General features: G+C 45.1%; 1 protein-coding gene across 1 annotated transcript in view; it reads left to right on the top strand.

The window, feature by feature from the left end:
• RASGEF1C (RasGEF domain family member 1C) overlaps positions 1 to 19,750 on the top strand; it is a 73,612-nt gene that overhangs the window by 31,356 nt on the left and 22,506 nt on the right. The window contains exons 2-4 of the mRNA XM_059483825.1: positions 10,813 to 10,995; positions 12,609 to 12,731; positions 15,203 to 15,340. Of these exons, the coding sequence (XP_059339808.1) occupies positions 10,813 to 10,995; positions 12,609 to 12,731; positions 15,203 to 15,340 (444 nt within the window). The remainder of the gene's footprint in view (positions 1 to 10,812; positions 10,996 to 12,608; positions 12,732 to 15,202; positions 15,341 to 19,750) is intronic.

Here is a 19,750-nt window from a genome sequence, read left to right as displayed (position 1 = left end):
TCCAAGCATCCAGAGGGGGGTCTGTGTCCCCATCTGGGCTGCCCAAACCTTAGGCAAGCTGCTGCCCTGCAGTCTTGAGGCTGAGGGGAAGAAAACCCATATGTGTTGTTTGGGGCTGCTCAGAGCACCAAAATAATGAGTGATTAAAGCTCTGTGCCTTCTGATGGGTCACATATCTTTTTGATCTACAGGATTTGCACCCTTGACACCATCTTTTGAGGAGCACTTCCAAAAAGTATGGAATGAATGTGGATTATGTGGGAAATATCTCAGTAGTGTGCTCACACAGCTCGAGTCAGCACAGTCTCCCACTGTTAACTGGACATGTCCTTTGTGGAAATTGGCCTTGTAGCCCACATTTCAACTGCTGAAGAGTTATGAGGTCAGCAAGTGCATTTCAGAATTTAGCTAGTTTTGTGTATATCTTGGACCATGTTCACCCCTGGGTTTTATAGCACAAAAATCAGTGAAATGATGCCAAGAAAAAAAATTCATCTCCTAATATTTAGAATCAGCTCCTTTGACAGGAGTGTATTTCACTGAGCTCCCTGCCATAGCTCTGAGAGTTCTGGTGCTGGTTCCTGAGAGTTATAATTTCTGCTTGGGCCCTGAGAATTACTAACAAGAGCAGGTTTTGGATGGATATTAAATCTCATGCTTCAGGTTATGAACTGTTGTCCTAACTCAGGAGCGGAAAGAGGCAGCTGTAGTGGGTAAAATGTTCCATTTCTGCCCCTGCAGTGCTCCTGCCTGTCTAAGATGCCCCCAGTGGTGGTGGCCAGTGTGAGAGGCAGGTGGGAGGGCTGGATGGACCACGGGCAATCCCCATGTTTCTCTGAGAGCAGATTGTTGTTCCCAAAGCCAGGGCATCACATTGCCGGTGCTTTGATGGGAAGCTAAGAACTGATGTCTGCAGTCCTTTATAATGACAGACTTCTAGCAGTGATCACAGAATTGTCTTGCAGAGTTAATTTCGGCTAATGAGCAATTAGCCAGCTCAGCAGTGACTCTCCCTTGCCCGTGGCCCCTGGGGAAGGGCTGCTCAGGGCTCAGCTTGGTGCTTCCCTGGGCTGTTGGGGGCCCCAGCATGGGCCCAGCACCCTCACCTGTGCTGCTGCTTGGGCTGCAGCTCAGATTTCCTCCTCCTGAAGCAGAGGGATTTATTTTCCAGCTACAGACTTGCAGTGTTATCCTAAATGTCAGCAGTCTCTTCTTTCTTTTTTTTTTTTTTTCTTTTTTAAATACTTAATGCAGCCAGAGAAAATCTGTCTGCTGAAGACTCCTTGCCTGCCCAACTGCAGGCTGAACTTGTATGGGTTTGAGCACATTCCAGTGTGGATGTGTTTGAATTTGGGGCAGCCAGGGATGCTGTGCTGCTGCCTGGGCTGCCTCGGGTCAGGCTGCAGCAGCGGGTGTGGGATGGGAGAGGCACAGATGGTGCTGCAGAAGGGGAAATCCAGAAGCTCACGAGCTCATTTCTTTTAGGGAGACGTGTCCATATGTCACCCATGGAGGATGAGAGCCTGCTCATCAGTCTGGAGCACTCTGAGGCTGCTGGGATGGAATAACCTGAGTCTGTGTCTGAGCTGGCCATGCTGATGGAGCCCCTGTGCTGTGCCACCCTCCCTGCCTCAATATCTGAGCGTTCAGTGCCTCTCTGCCCAGGGCTGAGGGGGGCTGTGCCAGGGAGCCTGCATGGCTGGATCCATCACTGACAGGCAGGCTCAGCCCTGACCTCTCAGTTTTCCTGCCCACAGCTCCTGCAGGTGAGCTGAGGCTCGGGGATGTGAGCACCATAAATCAGGAGCTTGGTTGTCTGTCCCCTCTCTCAGGCAGGCACTGCACACTGGGGCACAGAGATGCTCCACACAAAGGATGCCTTGCAGATGGACATAAATCTCAGGGATGCCTCCAGACCTGGGTAATTGGCACAAATGTCACTTAAATTTCTGGTCCTAATCTGGTAACTGAGCATTGCTTGAACACACTGTAATGAACAGTGGTGATAAAATGACATTGCTGACAGTCAGAGCTTGTGCTGCTCTTCAGAGTGTGTTGATGTTTTCTGAGATATGAGACCCTCTTCCATTTAATATTTTAGCAAATTTGGGGAAGAAAGTAGGTCAACAGAAATGTCCCACTCAAACTGGAGCAGTGGTAAGGAAGTTACTTGAATTTCTGTATTTACATATTGAGGAGGAGGGGTGCACTTTCATGAATGTCTCTATATAACTGCATTTACGTATGTAACACCCAAAACACATCATTATGCATTCATATTCACGTGGTGTCTATCTGAGGATGTCTGTGTATGTATAAAAATATGATTTCTAGGTTTTTAAACCTCCCTGACAGATTCCAGGAGACCAATTTCTAAATGTATGCCAAGATTTTTGACTGAGACAGGTAGCAGTAGGTGCTAATAAAGGAAAGACCTGCAAGTAAAATGTTGTGACATCCACCTCTCTGAACAACCTGCAGAGCTCTGGCAGAATCATCAAACCGAGCTGAGAGTAATCAGCAGGGACTGATAAAGCTGCTCTTGTAATTATTTGTTTGATATACAGCTTTCCTTCTTCCTTCTGCATAAATAGCAGAATTGCTTTGCTTAGTGTGGGAGGATTTTTATTCCTGTCAGGGCTTGTTCTCACCAACATGTCATGAGAGGAGGACTGAGATCTGCATTTTTGTTTTATTTACGGGCTTTCCATTGTAATTCTGACAGCATGCACTGGAGACAGCATTCATTTAGCTGGGGAGAGGCAGCCTTGCTCCTGCAAAGCTGCTGGTGTTGCAGGGCCAGACTCTGCCATGCTGCTTTTCATCCTCTCTGATTCCTCAGATTCTGGCAGAAGCTGCTCCTGGGAGGAGGTGGCTGCTGAGGTCTGAAGCCAGTCAGGATGTCATGCTCGGGTATTTGGATTTAAATACAATTTCCACAGTGGCTGTCTTGATTTTAGGTGTGAGTTTGATGATGCCACAGCCCAGGCTGCCCAACAAACCACACAGCCCTGCAGCTGACAAGTGTTAGTTATCCTTAAATAACTTCCTCTCCTCACCACTTGCACTGCTGAAGGAAGAAGATCCAAGCATTGACTGATTTCCAGGCAGTCCCGGTGGTGGCCTGTCCGTGATGGCTGAGCTGAGCCAAAAGGCTCCTGTTGATGTCAGTGGTTTCTGGGAATGCTGCCTGGGTGGTTTTGTTCTGGGATTTCCCTCTCTGTCCATGCCTGGTTGAGCTCTGACTCCACTCTGGGGAAAGTTTGCAATTTAGTGTTTAACAAAAGGTACAGTAATTCATTCCCACCCTAAGCACTCTCATTTTCCTTTCCCCATTTATCTTCTATTTAGCCTCTTTCTTACCTTAAAAAAGGGAGGAAAATTATAATGGATAATTTCTGGGCTGATAAAGAAAGGATAACTTTTACTTTAAAAAAAAAGTCTATGCACCAGAATAGTTTTTTATTGTCTGAGGGCTTTACCAAGATACCAGGAACTCTGGAGGAAGGGGAGGTGTAAGGGGAGAGAGAGCAGAAAATAGATTTCCTAGCCTAAAGAGAGAAATCCAGACTGCTGCCTTTGGCATGCATTTAAATATTGTCAAGGGCATCTGGAATATGTTGATAGCCTTCTCCTTCTAATAACTCTAAAAATCTGCTAATGATGAGGCACGGATTTGCCATGGGCTGTGTCTGCCGTGCACACCCAGCACTGGGAAGGGTCTGAGGCATCAGAGGCTGCGCTGCTCTCCTGGCAGGGTCAGCACCAGCTCCCTGTTACTCAGGAGAAATACTTCAGACTTGAACCAGATTAATGAAAAGAGAAATTGCTCTGAAACTAAAAAAAAAAGCTTTACACCCATTGCAGTGCTGTGGGGGGTTGTTCTTGAGCGATTACAGCTCATCCTTTCAATGCCTCATGATTCCAGGCAATGATGGCATTTTAAGATAAATAAAGTGTTCATGGCTCTGCTTGTTATTGAAGGGATTTTATTATTGCTGATGTTACATGAAAAAGAAAGTTATTAAAAAAATGTGGCACTAACAAATTGAAGCCCCCGGGGAACTGTTGCCTGAATGGGATTTTGATTGGAGTTCAATTTAATTGGCCATAAATCTTCCCTTTTCTGATTTACATTCTACTTCAGCCCAGTCTACCAAATTCATGATAATCAGGTTTTCATTTTTCTCTATTGAGCAAAATACTCTGACATGAGCACAAACAGAAATATTCCTTCAGCAAGGTGACCTTGTTCTTGCTTGCACCGTGCTGGTAATTGATTTAATGCCTCCTTACCTGTAAATTGGGCCTCTTTGTGAGGCATGTCCGTCAGGTTTCGAGGTAATTGGTTAGCATGGTTGTTTTTCTGACTGCAAGATATTTCTCATGAACCTCTAGTACAAGATCATTTTTCTGACATGATGGAATGGATTCAGCAGGCAGACATACACTGGCTCTGCTGCAGCTTTGAGTGCACCTATGTGCATTTCTTGGGGAATTACAGAAGATCTTGTTCTAGCCTGGAGTAAATCTGTGGAGTTGGAGAGCCCAGTAATTTCTGTGGAGTTCAATTTTGCAGAAGAAAAAGAAGAAAAGTTTTCCAGGCCCCCTGAGGCTCCCGGCCCACATGCCCTGCTCTGAGTGTTGTTGACCACAACACATCATGGAGCTGTCCTGTCCTGTCCTCTCTGCTGCTCAGCTCCCCTTCCTTTACCCAAGGCTGCTCTCTGTGACAGCTGCTTTAGATTTGTGAGGAGTTTTCCTTCCCCTCCTCTCTGAGAAGGCTTCACTGGGTGAACTCTTTAGGGAAGTGATATGTGTGGGTGGATGAGTAAGAGGTGAGAACCAGGTGGGATCAAAGGAAACAAAGTTGTCATCTAATTCTGATTAGATATCCAAAGCCATACATTCACTTGCTGCTCTTGCAGCCTCATTCATGGGAATCTCAGTGAACTCCTCAGCTGCAGCAAGGAGTGGGTAGGAAAGGGGAGGGAACCTGCATTGAGATGTAATCATCATTATTGAGATTGGAGAATATTGCAGTTAAATGTTTTTCCCCACTGTTCTTATTCCCTGTGCTTCCTTTGTGTTTCTAACTCATGTAGAGACTTCATTATATTGCTCACTTAACCACTTCCAGCAGTACTGGGATTGACAGGTTGAGTTTTCAGCAATCTCACAACTTCATGGGCTGTAAATTGAATGTTTTAGGGCCTGGTGAAAAGGTGATAAGAAAGTTACATCTGCTCCCACTTTCCTAATTACATCATCATCAAATACATTGAGTTTGTTAGTGCCAGGTACTCTTGCTGAAATACCTTTCTAACCATGGCCTTGGCGACTGGAAGCAATTACTTTGCAGTGGTTTTCCTTTTGTATTCTGAAACACCAGAATTCTTTTCTCTTCTTTCTTCTGCTTCCCTCCCTACAAAAGAAGCAGAGAAAAATCTGAATTTTAACTTGTTATGATTATCTCCCACATATTTTTTTTTTTGTCAGCAAAGATGAATAGCTGGAAAATTACTGAAAGTAATGTAAAGAAAAATGAGCATCTGCTACTGCAGTTTCTGCTGAGCTCAGTGGTGTTTGGGGCTTGTGTGACAGCAGTGGGCAGGTACTGAGGCTGATGAGACCTCAGTGTGGCTTGTGCTGTTCTGACAGGGACTGGGGACAGGGGTTGTTCCCCATGTGGTTGGTGATGGCTGGGTAGTAGACCTGGTTACTAAAACTGATCAAGATGTTTTTCCAGAATGTTTTATTGCCATCTTCCTTTAGTTATGGTTTTGGTGATTGTTTGATCAGAAAAGACTTTTGCAGGATTCAGATGGGATGGAAGATGTCTTCTACCTTGATTCCCAACTCACTCTGAATTAGGTATGTTTGTTAAAGTCTGTACATTGCCAAATGAATACTTCACTTGGGTCTCCCATACCCTTGGTGTGTCCCCTGCCCCCTGAATGCTGACGTGCTCGAGTGACACTGGAGTGACACTTGCTAGAGTGACACTGGAGCCTCCTCATGGCACAGATGGGTACCCCATTCTCCACACCTCCCCTCGCCACCCTCTCTAGCTCCTGTAGTTCTGCTGGGAGATTGTCAGAACCCTGTGCCTTTCATCCCTGGAGTGGGAAGGCTTTTATTTATTTGGTTAATCCAGAAGTTAAGTGGGTGGGAAGGAAGATAAGTCGGCAGCCCCGTTCCCTTCGTCACATGGCACCAGCTCTTGTTTCCCCTTGAGAGAGGCAGAGCAGATGGAAGGCAGAGATGAAATGAAAATCAAAAGTAAACAGTGCGATTAGGTTTTTGATAAAGGATAAAACACTTATCACATCAAAGGCTCTGAAAACCACATTAAATGTTTCCTGAACATTTCGTGTCCCCGTTAGCATTAACTGCACTTGCCATGGGGATCAGCCAGTGGTGAGCTGGGGGATGCTGGGGGGTATTGTATCAGCCCGTGGTGGAGCTGGGGGATGCTGGGGGGTATTTGCCCTCGTGGCTGTGCTGCAGGTCACCTGCCTGGCCCAGGGAGGCAGAGCTGCAGCCTGCAGCCATCCTCTGGCACCTCTCCTGCTGCAGACCAGTGCATGCTTAGGGCTCCTTTAACTCTCCTCATTCTTCCAGGTCTGGGCACTTCTCCACAGTTTCCATCAGGTTTTCCACAGATTTCAAAGTGCTTGGAGATGTAGATAGGTGCAGAATTTGTGGGTAATTTTTGTCCCAAGTGCTGGTGATCCTTTGGTTCCATGCTTTAGCTCAGTGAATCAAGTCCTGAAATATTTTATGTAAGCAGCATCATTGGTAGTGAGAAGTGTTTATGTCTTTTTTTTATCACTGTGTTGAAATACAGTGGTGCTGGCCAGTGGAGGAAGATAAAAAGGTGTATGTTGCCATTATTTTTTAAATGGTGGTGTGATTGCTCTGGCCACCACTGGTGGATATAACATTTTGGTAAAATTAACACAAAATGTTACCAGCCCAGCCCAGCAGCATTTGGTGTTCCTTTTCCAGGTAGTGCTGAGTCCAATCTGCCTTTGCTTCCAATTTATCACCTTGTTTTCCTCTAGGCAAGGAAGGAGGCCCATGCCCTGCCTTCTGCCCCATGGGAGGTTCTGTGTAACAGAGACAGCCCCAGAAACAGTCTGCCCTGGCTTTTCTTTTTGTTTTGCTAGCCAGTGCAGAAACACTTTCCTATCTCCTGGTGTCAGCCCTTCAGAGCACAGAGGTAGTTTAAATGCTGTGTGTGTACAGCCACATGTATCATCAGTCATTTTGCGTGTTGGGGGTGGAAGTTTGCCCTTCACTAACATCTCGCCATCTCACTTCCTCCAGAGCACCATTTATCAACTGAAATTGGCATCAGATTTGCTTCTGAAATGAGAGGAACAGCAAAACATTGTGTGTTGAATTGGATGAAAGTTCATGGAAGCACCTGCTGAATCACAGCCTTAAATCTCATTGACCTCAGGTTAAGTCCAAGAGGTTTTCAAGTGAGGTTTTGAGTCATTTTTACCACATTTGAGCTGTTGTTTCTAGGAAAAGCAGAAAAACCTTTTTTTAGCCAAGTTAGACTTCTTTACAAATATCTAATATTCTGGACTCAATTTTGCCAGGGTTTATATTAAAAATCTCAGAAATGGGGCAATACTTGAATGGAAATGTCAACCTCTTGCACTCATCAGTCCAAGCTCCCACTTGAAGCAGGGCTTGAATTTTGCTCAGAGTCTTGTCTAGTTGGGTTTTGAAGACCTCCCAGGGTGGAAATTGAACATCCTTTCCAGGCCCCTCTTCCACAGTGCTCAGGGGATGATTTTCTTTTTCTCTTCAGCTGGAATTTCTCTGCTGCAGCCTGGCAGTGCTGCCTCTCACCCTGTCCCTGCCCTTCAGGGCAGGGGCTGCCTCTGCCTGTGCTGCCTTTTCCATCATCCAAAGAGCTCAATAAGACAAATCTCCTTGGTTGTTTGCTTGTTTGTGTTCCTCCCAGTGCTTCCCTTGTTTCTGTGTTCTGTGAGTGACTGACAGCAGAGCCTTGTCTGTGTATTTGCGCTCTTTCAAAGAAAGATCTTGTTTCTATTTAGTACTCTTGAAAAGAGAATTCTGGAAATGTATGAACAGAAAAAGGAATTAGGCAGTGAAGTCCCTGTCCTGAATTCATGTCTACCAAATGCTAATGTTAGTTATTTTTGAGCTTAGTGGTGCAAGAGGCTTTTATCCTTTGTACAGCTGGCCTCACCCTGCTGTGAATGTAACATAAAAGGGAGCAAAAGGCATCTGTTAAAGCCTTCAGTTTTCTTTGGTGGCAAGTAAGGTGGCAATCATGCACCAGCTCAGGTATGAGACAGGCCTTGCCTGAAAACTTGAGGTTACTCAAGAACTTCATAATAAATAAGTCAAATTTAATTTCTTGACAATACCCAAGACAGATGTCTCAGTGACAGTTGTACAGCTGTTTTATTTCCTTTTTGAAAATGTACTTTTACTTAAAAAGCTTTACCATGTATTTCAGCAAGATTTCTCATTTAATAATATGCAGAAGTTCAGGCAATATCCTGTTTAGATGGTTTCTATCTGATAATAAAAATGGCATTGACAGTGAGAGATTGCACTGAATAAATCATTAGTTGTGAGTTCTGTTTTATGCTGCAGCCAGGATGTGTCCTGTAAGTTCACAGCTGTTCTAACTTTTTATTTTCCTCATCTAGACAGCTGTATGTCCATGAGATTTATTTCTTGATCTATGTGGACATGAAATCCTTCTTGGGATTATTGCCATAGAAACAAGCCATAACATAGAGAGTGTTAGAAGTAACAAATGGGATTTGGCAGTCCTTCCCATTTACTGCGCAGAGTCTGAGCTATGTGCCACAAAAAGCAGCAATTACTTGCTCTCACAGCTTTATTAACAGGCACATCTGCACATTCATTAGAACTGGATGCTTCAACTTCCATCCTGCCTGGGATGGCATTTACATGTTCCGGTCCTTAAACTGAAATCCAACATCTAGTTTATTTTCCAGTCAGGGCAGGAATTGGTCAGGTTTGACATTTTGGTTCCTTTTTGTTGGTTGCAAATCCCAGAGGCAGCCTGTGTGAGGCTCCCAGGGGGAGATAAGGGATGAAGCTGCTGGCTCCGGGGGACGCTCCCTCCTTTGAAGGATGAAGTCACCCAAGTTCTGCTTGTACAGCCTGATCTCCCACGGAGCTGGGACTCGGCTCCCAGCCTCTCCCGGGCTCACAGCAATGATTCCCTGCTCCTTGGTGGCCCTGAGCTGGGGGAGCAGATGGGCTGTGCCAGGCAGGGAAGGGTTTTTGCAGGAGAGACCTCACCAAGCTGTGCCTGGAGCTGAGGCTGAGCTGCCTGGGTCACAGCACAGCTGCTGATATCCATGGGGGAGAAAGGCAAACTCCAAATTCTAAGCCAAATCCATGGGTCAGCTTTTGAAAAATGGTATGGGATGGTAAAGAGGCAGAAAAGCAGAGGGAGCAGAATACAGAAAAGGGCAGAGGAATGTGTTAAAGCCCGTGGTGAGTGTGCTGGCTGTGTGTGCCGAGCCCTGGCAGTGCTGTCACCTGGCCCTTCTGCCATGGCAGGTCACTGCTGGCCCAGCAGGGCTCAGATCTTGCTTGGCTCTGCTTCTCCTCTCTTATCTCTTTCCTATCCTCCCTTTTATGAGGTAAAATCAAACATGAAAACAAATAGTCATGTCACAGAGGGGTCCCTTGCTCTGGGTGATCTATTTGCAGACCTGGAAGGGAGCATACATTGTTCTTTCACATCCATGTCCTATAATGCTGCCTCTAGCTGAGAGAGGAGCAGCTTCCAGGAGGGATTTCAGAGGCAGCTGGGGATGCTTTAAAGCTCTCAGGGCAAAATCTCTCATCCCTCTGCAGCAATTCAAAAACAAAACAACTTTGTTCAACAAGAGGAACATTCAAAGCTGATTGTAAACCACAAAATCAAGATGAAACCTAGAATGCAACCTGAAAAACCCAGATAACTGAAATATAGGGATTTGAATCTGGGCTGTGTGCTCAGAGTCTGCCTGGCCTCCTTTTCAGAAGTGCTGAGGACTGAGCAGCTCCAGTGGAAGCGATGAGTGCTCAGGACTTCTTTGAAACATTTATTTAGTACCTAAGTATAGATCTAGGACTGACTAACTTTGGGCTCCAAATATAGCTCAAGTGTCTGCCTTCTCACTCTTCCTCATTTCTCTTTTCCTTGCTATTTAATCTCCTCATCAGCTCCCACATTCTCTGTTTCCTTCAACTCCCTTCACTGTCCCATCCTGCCCCAGCTGACTCCTGCTCCCGTCTCCTCACTCACTCTGACACCTCTGCTGTCCCATGGGAGCCACAGGGCTCCAATCCCAAGCAAGCTCTGTGTGGCACCCCTTTTCTCTCCCTCACACCCTAAATTCTCCCTGCCTTGTTCTCAGGGGGGCAGAGGTTCAAACAAACTGCTTCATCCTGTTCAGGAACTGCTGAGGTCTGTCCCAAGTATCTCCCCTCTCCTGTGTGGGCCTGCCCAGAGATCAGTGAAAAGGGAATCCTCACAGCCACCCTTGACTGGGGGGAGCCCAAAGTAGCTGCCACCACTTTCTGGCCCAAAAGCATAAATCAAAATGTTCCATTTTCTGTGTTCTGCCCATGCATCTGCCAGTGCCAGCAATGAGAGAGACGTGGAGGTTATCAAGAAGGGATCGTGTTAATTTTGTGCACAGGGAGCTCTCATTGGTGGCTGTGCTGTTCAAATCAGCCAGAAGACAGATGTGGCTGTGGATCTGATGGATTTTGTCCCTGTCTCTCTTGCAGGAAGGCATGCCCCAAACACTGAGTTCTACCAGTATGTTTACCCCATGTGGCTTCAGCCCTCATCTACATACTTCAAAAGAAGGTGAACAAGGAGGACTGATCTTCCAGGATGGAAACCTTACCTCAGCATCTCTGGATGCTCTAATCCAGCATCTGATACCTACCACTGATTACTACCCTGAAGTAAGCAATTCACATTATAATAAATGGTTTAATTTTGATGAATTGGGGCAGCACTTTATGCAAAAGTGCAAATGTGTTAAATTTTGAATTAAGAGGGCTCATTTAAAAGCAGCATACAATTAAAGCTTGGTAAATTGATGCATTGCTTTACATGCTGTTTCACTGCTCTGTAATTGTTCCCATGAAGAAGCAGATCCCAAAGATGATACTGCCTTTAAATAAGAGAACAGGATTGGGGGGAGCTGTCGTGGTGATGAATTAGTGATGTAGCAGTTGGAGCTTTTCAAAAATAGCAGCGCTTCCCAGAGAGGTTTAGAGAAAAACTGAAGCAAAAAGCTCCCCAGTCTGAACTGGCATTAAATTAGCTGAGTTTCAGTGGCTGCTGAAGTCACCAGGTTTGCCTGTATGTACAGAGCATTCCCTTGGTGATGACAGAGATGCTTCTTCTGGTGGGTTTGTAATTTACCTGTATTGTATTCACAGCTTTGCAGTCACTGGACAGCATAATCCAGATCCTAATCGTTGCTCCATCAGTAGAAATTAAGTGTTTCCTCACCAAGAGTGTGAGGATCTAAACTGGAAGCAGGTTTATGGTCCTGCAAGCTATTGACTTCACTGGATTTTCAGTGGAATTCAGACATCCTCAGTGGAATTCAGACAGAGTTTGACTGGAAGACTTTTAAGTGCTAATATATCTCCATGGCTTGTATTTCAAAGCACAGAGTAACATTGACTTCTGGGTACTTGAGGAGACTGGGAAAGTTATCAATGCAGAGCAGGCAGTGTGTTTTAAATTACCCGGAGCTCAGTTTCTGATCAGCTAAAAAGAAGTAATAAATAAGCATCTCAATTAAAAAAAAAAAAAGGAACAGAAAGGCAATAAAAATAGGTAATGGGCAGATCAGGCTGTGAGATTTTCATTAGGCAATGCATGATATGTAATATTATACCTGCTGCTTGGGAGCATGGCTGGGGCTGGGGGAAAGGAGATAATTCAGGTGCAAGGATGCAAGGAGGGGTCAGGATGCAACAACTGAGACTTCATGCATGTCTTTTAAATTCACTGCTGGAATAATTTGAATAATCCAAGGATTTATCCAGCAGACCTGCTTCCCACAGCTTCACAGATGTGGAACTGCATATGATATGACTTGGCTGATAGAAAAGAAATTTGAGGAGTTAATAGAATAAATGAAATATTGCTGAAAATAGGCTGGGTGATATCTGCAGGGCAATAGCAAGATGTGGCTGATGTGGGGGTGTCTGCAGCTCCCAACCCAGTACAGCACAGAGATTCCTGCCCATTTAGCTGTACTGTCTCCAGCACCCTGGCTGGGCTGTCTCCTGTGCCTGGGCTTGCTCCTGCTTGTTCTCTTCACTGGATGTTTGCCCAGGGTTTAGGCAACCAAGGGCTGGAAGTGGATGCTGTGTAGGAAGGAGATGCTGCTGCTCCTGTGCCCAGTGTAACCAGTTCCAGGGACAGGAATAGTTGTCTTTTAGTTCATAAAGTCTTGCCAGGTAGAAATGAAAAAGCTGTCAAGTTCAGACTTTTACAGTCAATATTACCCACTGTGTGGCTGCTTACAGTAGGTCTACTTGTCCTTCTCCTGCAGAAAGCCTACATCTTTACATTCCTGCTGAGTTCCAGACTCTTCATTGAACCCCATGAGCTTTTGTCCCGGGTTTGTCACAAGTGCATCGAGCAGCAGCGCCTGGATGACCCTGTGCTGGACAAGGTTAGTTTATGCTTACAGCAGAGAAATGTGAGGTGTTGTCAATGGGGAGAGGATTCTGGGGCTCTGCTCTGGTCCCTTGCCTCTCTTTAGATTGAATGAATCTTTCTCATAAAGGATTTGCACTGAGATCCTGCCATTGAGGCATCCTGGTATCCATGGCTGAGAGCAATGCTTCAGGCAGTAGTCACTTCAAATCATCTTCTAATTTTCCCTTTCCCCCTGTCTCAGTCTTCCCAGGTGACTTTCCTTCTTAACTCCTTTAAGGCTCTGGGGAAGCCTGCAGGATGCAAGGAGGTAGGACAAAACCCTCACACACTGTCCAGTGCAGATGTCCACACACCACTCTCTCCCATTTTTACTTACTGTCTCTGCCCCTTTTCTTTCTTGCTCCTGGTACAGTGATATTTCCCCTTGGCCTTCCCTGTCACTTTGAGCACCATGTAACAGGGGACAGGTGCCCACCACCCTCCTGCCCTGTGCCCTCGGAGCACCAATGGGGCACCAGGAATGGGCAGGAGCAGCTCTGGGGCCCTCACAGGGGAACAGAATGAGAAAATCCAAGCTGTTCCTGCCTCAGCACTCTCCCCACTTTGCCCCAGGGACTGTGCAGCCTGGTACAGTGTATGGGAGCACATGTGCATCCTCTGGCAGTGCCACAGACAGTGCAGAGGTGTTGGGTACCACTGGATGCTGCTCAGTGCTGGCTTCTGCCCAATCTCTCCTTGCTGCATTGGTGAACACTTGGTTGGTGTGTTGTCTGGAGCAGGAGATGCACCTTCAGAGCAGTGGAGAGGGACAGAACACGCATTTGTTGGAAATTTCCAGAAATTCTGAAATGGTTTTCAGGATCAGGCTTTCCAGCTTTGAAACTGTGAGTTTGGCATCAAATACTGAGTCACCAACATCTGTGCTTGGTTTTGGATAGGCAGCTGGTTCCATGGGCAACAGGAGCTCTGCCTTCACTGTGCAGAGCCATTCTCCAGAATGCTCAGCAATCCCAGACTTGGGTTACCCATACAGTCAGAGTTAATAGAAATATCTGTATGGGGTGAACCATGCAATACAAGTTTTCTAAGGTGTGAGGTTCTGTTCTCCAATTCTATGACAGATACAAGTTTAGGAAGATTAAATGTGAGCATTGCAAAGTTTTGCTGCTCATTAAACTTATAAGATATTAAAAACAATGTCTTATTATGAAGACTTATCTGCCTGAAGTTCATCTGGGTGTTGTAGCAATATAGGGCTGGTAGGACACAGCTGATTTTGTGCTCCTGAAAGTGGGGCTGATTTTGAAACTTTGTACACACACAACTTCCCATCCTATGTCCTGTGACTTACACGAAGTCCTCTCCATCAATTCATAATGCAGTTTACACAGCTGAAGCAAATGTCTCCCCAGACCTTTGTAGTTTCCAATAAAGCTTTCCCTTCAGCAGCCACCTGCTGGTCTTTGAGCCTGAGCTTAATGCTAGCTGACAGCAGTTATTTTTAGAGATGTGGTTCATTGAAACCTGTTGTTGGTGGAAAGCTGAAATATGCATTTTGACCACCTTGGTTGAAAAACAAAGAGCCAGGGAGCTTAAGAGTATAATTTTTCCTGATTACAGGGTACACTTCAGCTGCAGTACGTGGGGATGCAGAAGAAGGCTGTTTGTTTCAGTCTGTGTTTTCTGTAAATAAAAATGCAGTTTGTTTTTTAACACCATTTCCTTTTCACATAACAGAGGATGAAAGCTTTGGGAGCAGCCACACTGGCTGTCTTTTGAGACAACACTGATGCACCAGTTGTGCCATTCCCTGCATTTCCCTCCTTGCCCCATCCCAATCCTCAGATAATTCTCCACCAGAACTGGGCATCAGCTGTATGCTGTGTGAGTGTCCTTGTCCCATCATGACCTTGAGCTCATGTGGGAAGACAGCAACATTACCAGCAGCCCAGGTAAAGTTACAGAAGTGCTGCTGTTCTGTTCATCTTTTTAGTCATTGTGCATCTGCCACTGGTCATGAAGCAGTTTTTTCATAAGGCCAGAAAGCAAAGGAGCAAAAAACCTCTTTGATGGTCAAGAAATCCAGTGCAGTTTTTCAGAGAAGGACGAAAATATAGAAGGGTTGTAAGTACAAAAGGGAAGAACAAATGGTTCAACTCACCAAGAAGGCCAGATGTTTTTAAAAAAGGTATCAAGGTTGCACCAACAAAATGTCCATCCAACCATAAACAGGCCAATTGCATGTGCAGAATACTTTAATCTGCATGTAAAACAGGCAGTTGTGCATGCACCTGAGTTCTGGTACATTTTGCATGCCAAAATGTAATATTTGTGCACCACACTCTGAATGCATGTGTGCAAGTTTTGCAGGTGCAACACAAATGCCTTCTTTGAAAACCTGGCCCCACGTTCAGTGGCACACACAGTGAGAGGCTTTAATGAGTAAACATGTTTCAGTCCATCATTCAATGGTTTGCATTTCAGGCTCGAATCAGGAAATTTGGACCCAAAATCTTGCAGTTGCTGACAGAGTGGACAGAGACATTCCCGTATGACTTCCAGGAGGAGCGGATGATTGGCCATCTCAAGGACATGATTCACAGGATAGCCCCATGTGATGAGGTGAGGATGCCTGACTTGGGATCTTCTGCTGAAACATTGAGTTCATTTTCCCACTTGGTTCCTTCTTTTCCTCTTTTTTCTGCAACCTGTTCCATGCCTCTTCCTGGATACTCCCAGAGTTTTATTCTGCAATAATCTGTAGTATCTTCCCTGAAATCCACACCTCTCTTTAGGTGCTCCTGGAGCACCTGGAGCAGTGAGCATTGGAATTTATCTCCTGCACATGGAATTGTAGGATAGCAGCATTCCCATTTTATAGAAGGAATATGTAAAAGCACAGCATAGACTGAATGTGCTGGTGACAATTCAAACAGCAGCAGAGCTGCGATCTCCCAAGGTCCAATCATAGAATGACAGACTGCTTTGGGTTGGAAGGGACCTTAAAGACCATCTTGCTCCACATCCCTGCCATGGGCAGGGACACCTTCCTCTAGACCAGGTTGCTTCAAGCCTGTTCAGCCTGGCCTTGAACACTACCAAGGGTGGAGCATCCACAGCTTCTCTGCATCCAAGTTCTTATATTTCAAGAAAATACTAATATTAGTGACACGTAGCTTGTCTGGGAGCATGGAGGTGGCAGCAGACAGCAGTGTGTGGCCTGCTGAGCACAGACTCAGGCTAGAGGTCTGTATGGTCCTGGGTTCAATATGTGAGCTCTGTGTGTGGCACAGTGGGCCACAGTGAATGAAGCCTCTGGGAGAGGCAAATTCAGGTGGGTGAACCCCATAAATTAATTCAGAAACATTAAAAAGACCGCAAAGTTCATGAAAATAATAAGCAAATAGTACACTGAGAGTCTCTAATTACTGCTAGGTTAACTGTGGGATGTGGAAAAATTCAGTTCCACTGGCTACATGAAGGCCTGGCTTCAGGCCACAGAGGGGTGCAGTCCAGCAGAACAACAAGAACTTACCCATGAGGATGAGAGAGAGAAGAGGGGAGAGAGGACAGAAGGAATTAGCAGGGCTGCAGCACAGCAGAAATGAAATTGGGCTCTCCCATGCACATGAAATATGAATGGAAACAGCTGCTCTTGGACTGGGCTGGCAGCATGTCTGGCACTTCCAGGGAGCTCTAGGCCGGCGTGGATTGACTGCCTGGGCTGGGAGAGAAGGGGTAGGACAGGGAAGCTGTGAGACACAGTGGAGGTGAAGGCAAAAAAAAACAAAAACAAAACAAAAAAAAACAAAAAAAAAAAAACAAAAAAAAAAACAAAAAAAAAAACCAAACAAAAAAACCCAAAGTGGCTGTAGTTCCATTAACCAGAGTAGTAGAATTCCCTCAAGGAAAAGAGGCAATGGACTTGCTCCTGGCCAGCCACAGCAAAAGATGCCTTGCAGCCCTTCAGCATCGGGAGTGAGGGAAACCCATGCAGACCCTCCAGAACTGTGTCCACAGTTTGTGTCCACCAAAGGGTGGAGAGCAGGGACTTAGCATGTGCTCTTTAACAGCAGTAGTTGCCCTGGTGAAGAATCACAAATGCTATAAATGAACTTTCTGCAAGCAAAGCAGGGGTTTATTTGCCTAACCTGAGCAGGCAGTGCCCACCTTTGCTCTGGAGCGTGCACAGCTGGTACAAATCCTTGGGGGTGCCCTGGGGGGCCTCAGACTACATTAGTTTCAAATCACTGTTTTTCAGATATTACTAGGCACTGTAATTGCAAGTGATTATGCCTGAGCAAGATCAATAATTAATTTAAGAAACAGCTCATATCCTCCAAATGCAAATTTCCTTTAAGGGACAGCACAGAACAGTGATGGTGACCATAAGTTTTTTTGGAAGGAACTTGCTCCTATTGTGAACCACAGAAGTTAAAGACTGAAAGATTTGTGATGTCATCCAGTCCATGTAGGTCAGTGCAGGATTTTCCCCTGCAGTGTCTGCTCCTGTTCTTTGTAGAGTCCACTTTCTGAAGGCTGTGATGTGCTTATAAAGGTGTCCATGCTGAGAAGCATTTCTTAGTAAGTGCTGTGATTTGCATTTAGAGTTAGAAATTTTAATTAAAATTTGAGCTCCTAAGCCACCTGCTGAGGCCTGCTGTCTTCAGAGGAACTTTCCTAGTTAAGAACGAAACATTTTCTTTAAATATTAAACAGTAGTGTGCTTCTTTTGACTGTTAATGTGGCAGGGAAGTGAAATTGGTTAATAAGTCCAGCATGCAACTCCTGTACAGTGGGGGGTCACTTTGTGGCAAGATAATTACTAGCACGTTGAAGGTAATGAACAATGTTGTTTTCAGTTAGTGGATGTGGTTTAAAGAAGGCAGGAAAGGCTTTTAGAAAGGCAAAAGCAGGATTTTTAAAATTTTTTTTTTAATTTCTCTCTCACTATGCACAGAAAAGCTTTCTAAGCAAGGGTGCACCCAACTGATTTCCAGTGAGTCTCTTCAAGAGCTCTGATTTCTGTGTAATTGTTTGTGTCCTTTCAATGTGTCTCTTTTTTTTTTTCATTCTTTATTATGTGGTTGGCTTACCTGAGTCTTTCTTTACTGTTGTCTGTATCTATTTTTTTGTGCCATATTCCCCATGAAATGAGGTGAAACTAGATCTCTTGATAAAGATTTATTGAAAGACTTGCTAATATGCATGTCTTTCAAGCAATTTTATGCAGCTTTTTGTCCAAACTATGAAGAATTTGATACTGCTTAGACGTGGCTGGTCCAAGATTTTTCAACCAAACTCCTTTTAGAAAGAGGAGCTGTGTTTCCAGCCAAGTCTTTTAGCCAGATGTTTTTTATTCATTAGAAGGTTTGGCTTTCAGTGCTGTCCCCCACTCTCAAAAAACTGAGTTTCCCATTTACAAAATAAGTTCACAAAATGCTAGAAATGTCAGATATTTGAGTTTTCAGTAAAAAATCCCACTGTGTTCACAGAGCTTAAAAAGCTGTGTAGAGATTTGCAAACACACCTGGATGTGAAACAGAGAAATATTTAGGTGGTGGTCAGTAGTTTGGGTCCAGAACAATCTTTGTTAATCAAAAGTGTGACCATCTGTTGACATGAGGATTTACATGAAGAAGGCCTTTCTTGGAGCTAATATACATCAGTAACAGATAAAACCTGAAGGAGTGGGGTTTTCCTCAGTCAATTTTTACTTCACCTTTGAGATTTGATTCCAAACACATTGTGTGTTGTCATTGTCGCTCCTGCCTTCTGGGTATTTGCTTCATTTCAGACTTAGCAGCTGTTTTACAAAGGAGAGCCTGACTTATTCTGCTCATCTGGTGCATGTTCTAGCCCAGCTCAAGGGAGCATCTTCCTTAAGTGAAAGGAGAGCAATGTGAGTCCAAGAGAGCAGTGTGAAACCTTTTGTTAAAAAAGCTGCACCAAAGTTATGAAGTCTGGCAGAAGTTGAAGCACTTTGGATGTTCTAAAGGTCTCCAGCCTTTCCTACCCTGTCATGAAGACAGAGTAGATGTGAGAAGTTATTCTTCACTGTGAAGTAGGAGGAGGTGCTATCTCCAAGGTGCAGATTGGATTCTGTGCAGCTGAGAAGAGCACTGACTCTGGTTTCTGGTTCCTTGAAATGTGAAACCCTTAAAATGTGAATGCTGTCAATGCCTGACACTGAACACTATCTACAGCCTACAAAACTGAACACAAGGGCTGGATCTAACCATGGGATGACTTCCCAAAGGCTCACTTGAGCTGCATCCAGCTTGGGACACAGGACACAGGGACACAACAGGTGTGTGCTGTTCTTTGTGGTGAGACACAGTCTAGCCAAGGACATTTCCAGTTAACCTTACCCTTAAACCCACCCAACAGTTCTGTTATCTCAGTTTTGTGATGTCTGCATCTGTCAGTCATGAGCAGTTGAAGTAATTTCCTTCTGCCCATCCTCCATGGCCAGAGACTCCACTCATTGTCTGTAAAGAGTTGCTCCAGCTCTGAGAGCAACCTGGGCAGGTTGGTAATGATGAGCCTGCTGAGCATGGCTGTGCTTGGAATACAATATGAGCTTCCTTCAGTAGCAATTAACATTTGGATATTAAATAATCAAAGCTACACAATGCTCCAGCCACTCCAGCTGGGTAGCAAGCAGATGCAAGCTTCTTCTGCATTCAGGTCAAAAGGATGGAGAAAATAGCATTAGAAACATTTCTTATTCCTAATAAATAAGAGGTGACAAAGCAGCATTAACAGGTAGAGTTCTCAGCCAAAATGCAGCTAACATAAAAGATAGGCACCAAAAGCTGCTGTGCTCCAGAAAGCTGCAGTAACTCATGTGGTAGCTTTGCCTCTCCTTTGAGCCTGATGTTGGCAGCAATCTGGAGTTTCAGTGCCAGCCCAACCCACCAGTCCTGCCTGCCTCTCCTCTTGACTGCAGTCTCTGTGTCCAGAGCACAGAATTGTAATTAAGCCAACTGGTTATTCTGAAATAGGCTTGTTGGAAATAAAATGGTAACC

Source organism: Ammospiza nelsoni, chromosome 16 (genome assembly GCF_027579445.1).
Source record: "Ammospiza nelsoni isolate bAmmNel1 chromosome 16, bAmmNel1.pri, whole genome shotgun sequence".
Classification (NCBI taxonomy): domain Eukaryota; kingdom Metazoa; phylum Chordata; class Aves; order Passeriformes; family Passerellidae; genus Ammospiza; species Ammospiza nelsoni.
This window is presented reverse-complemented; position numbering and strand designations above follow the sequence as displayed.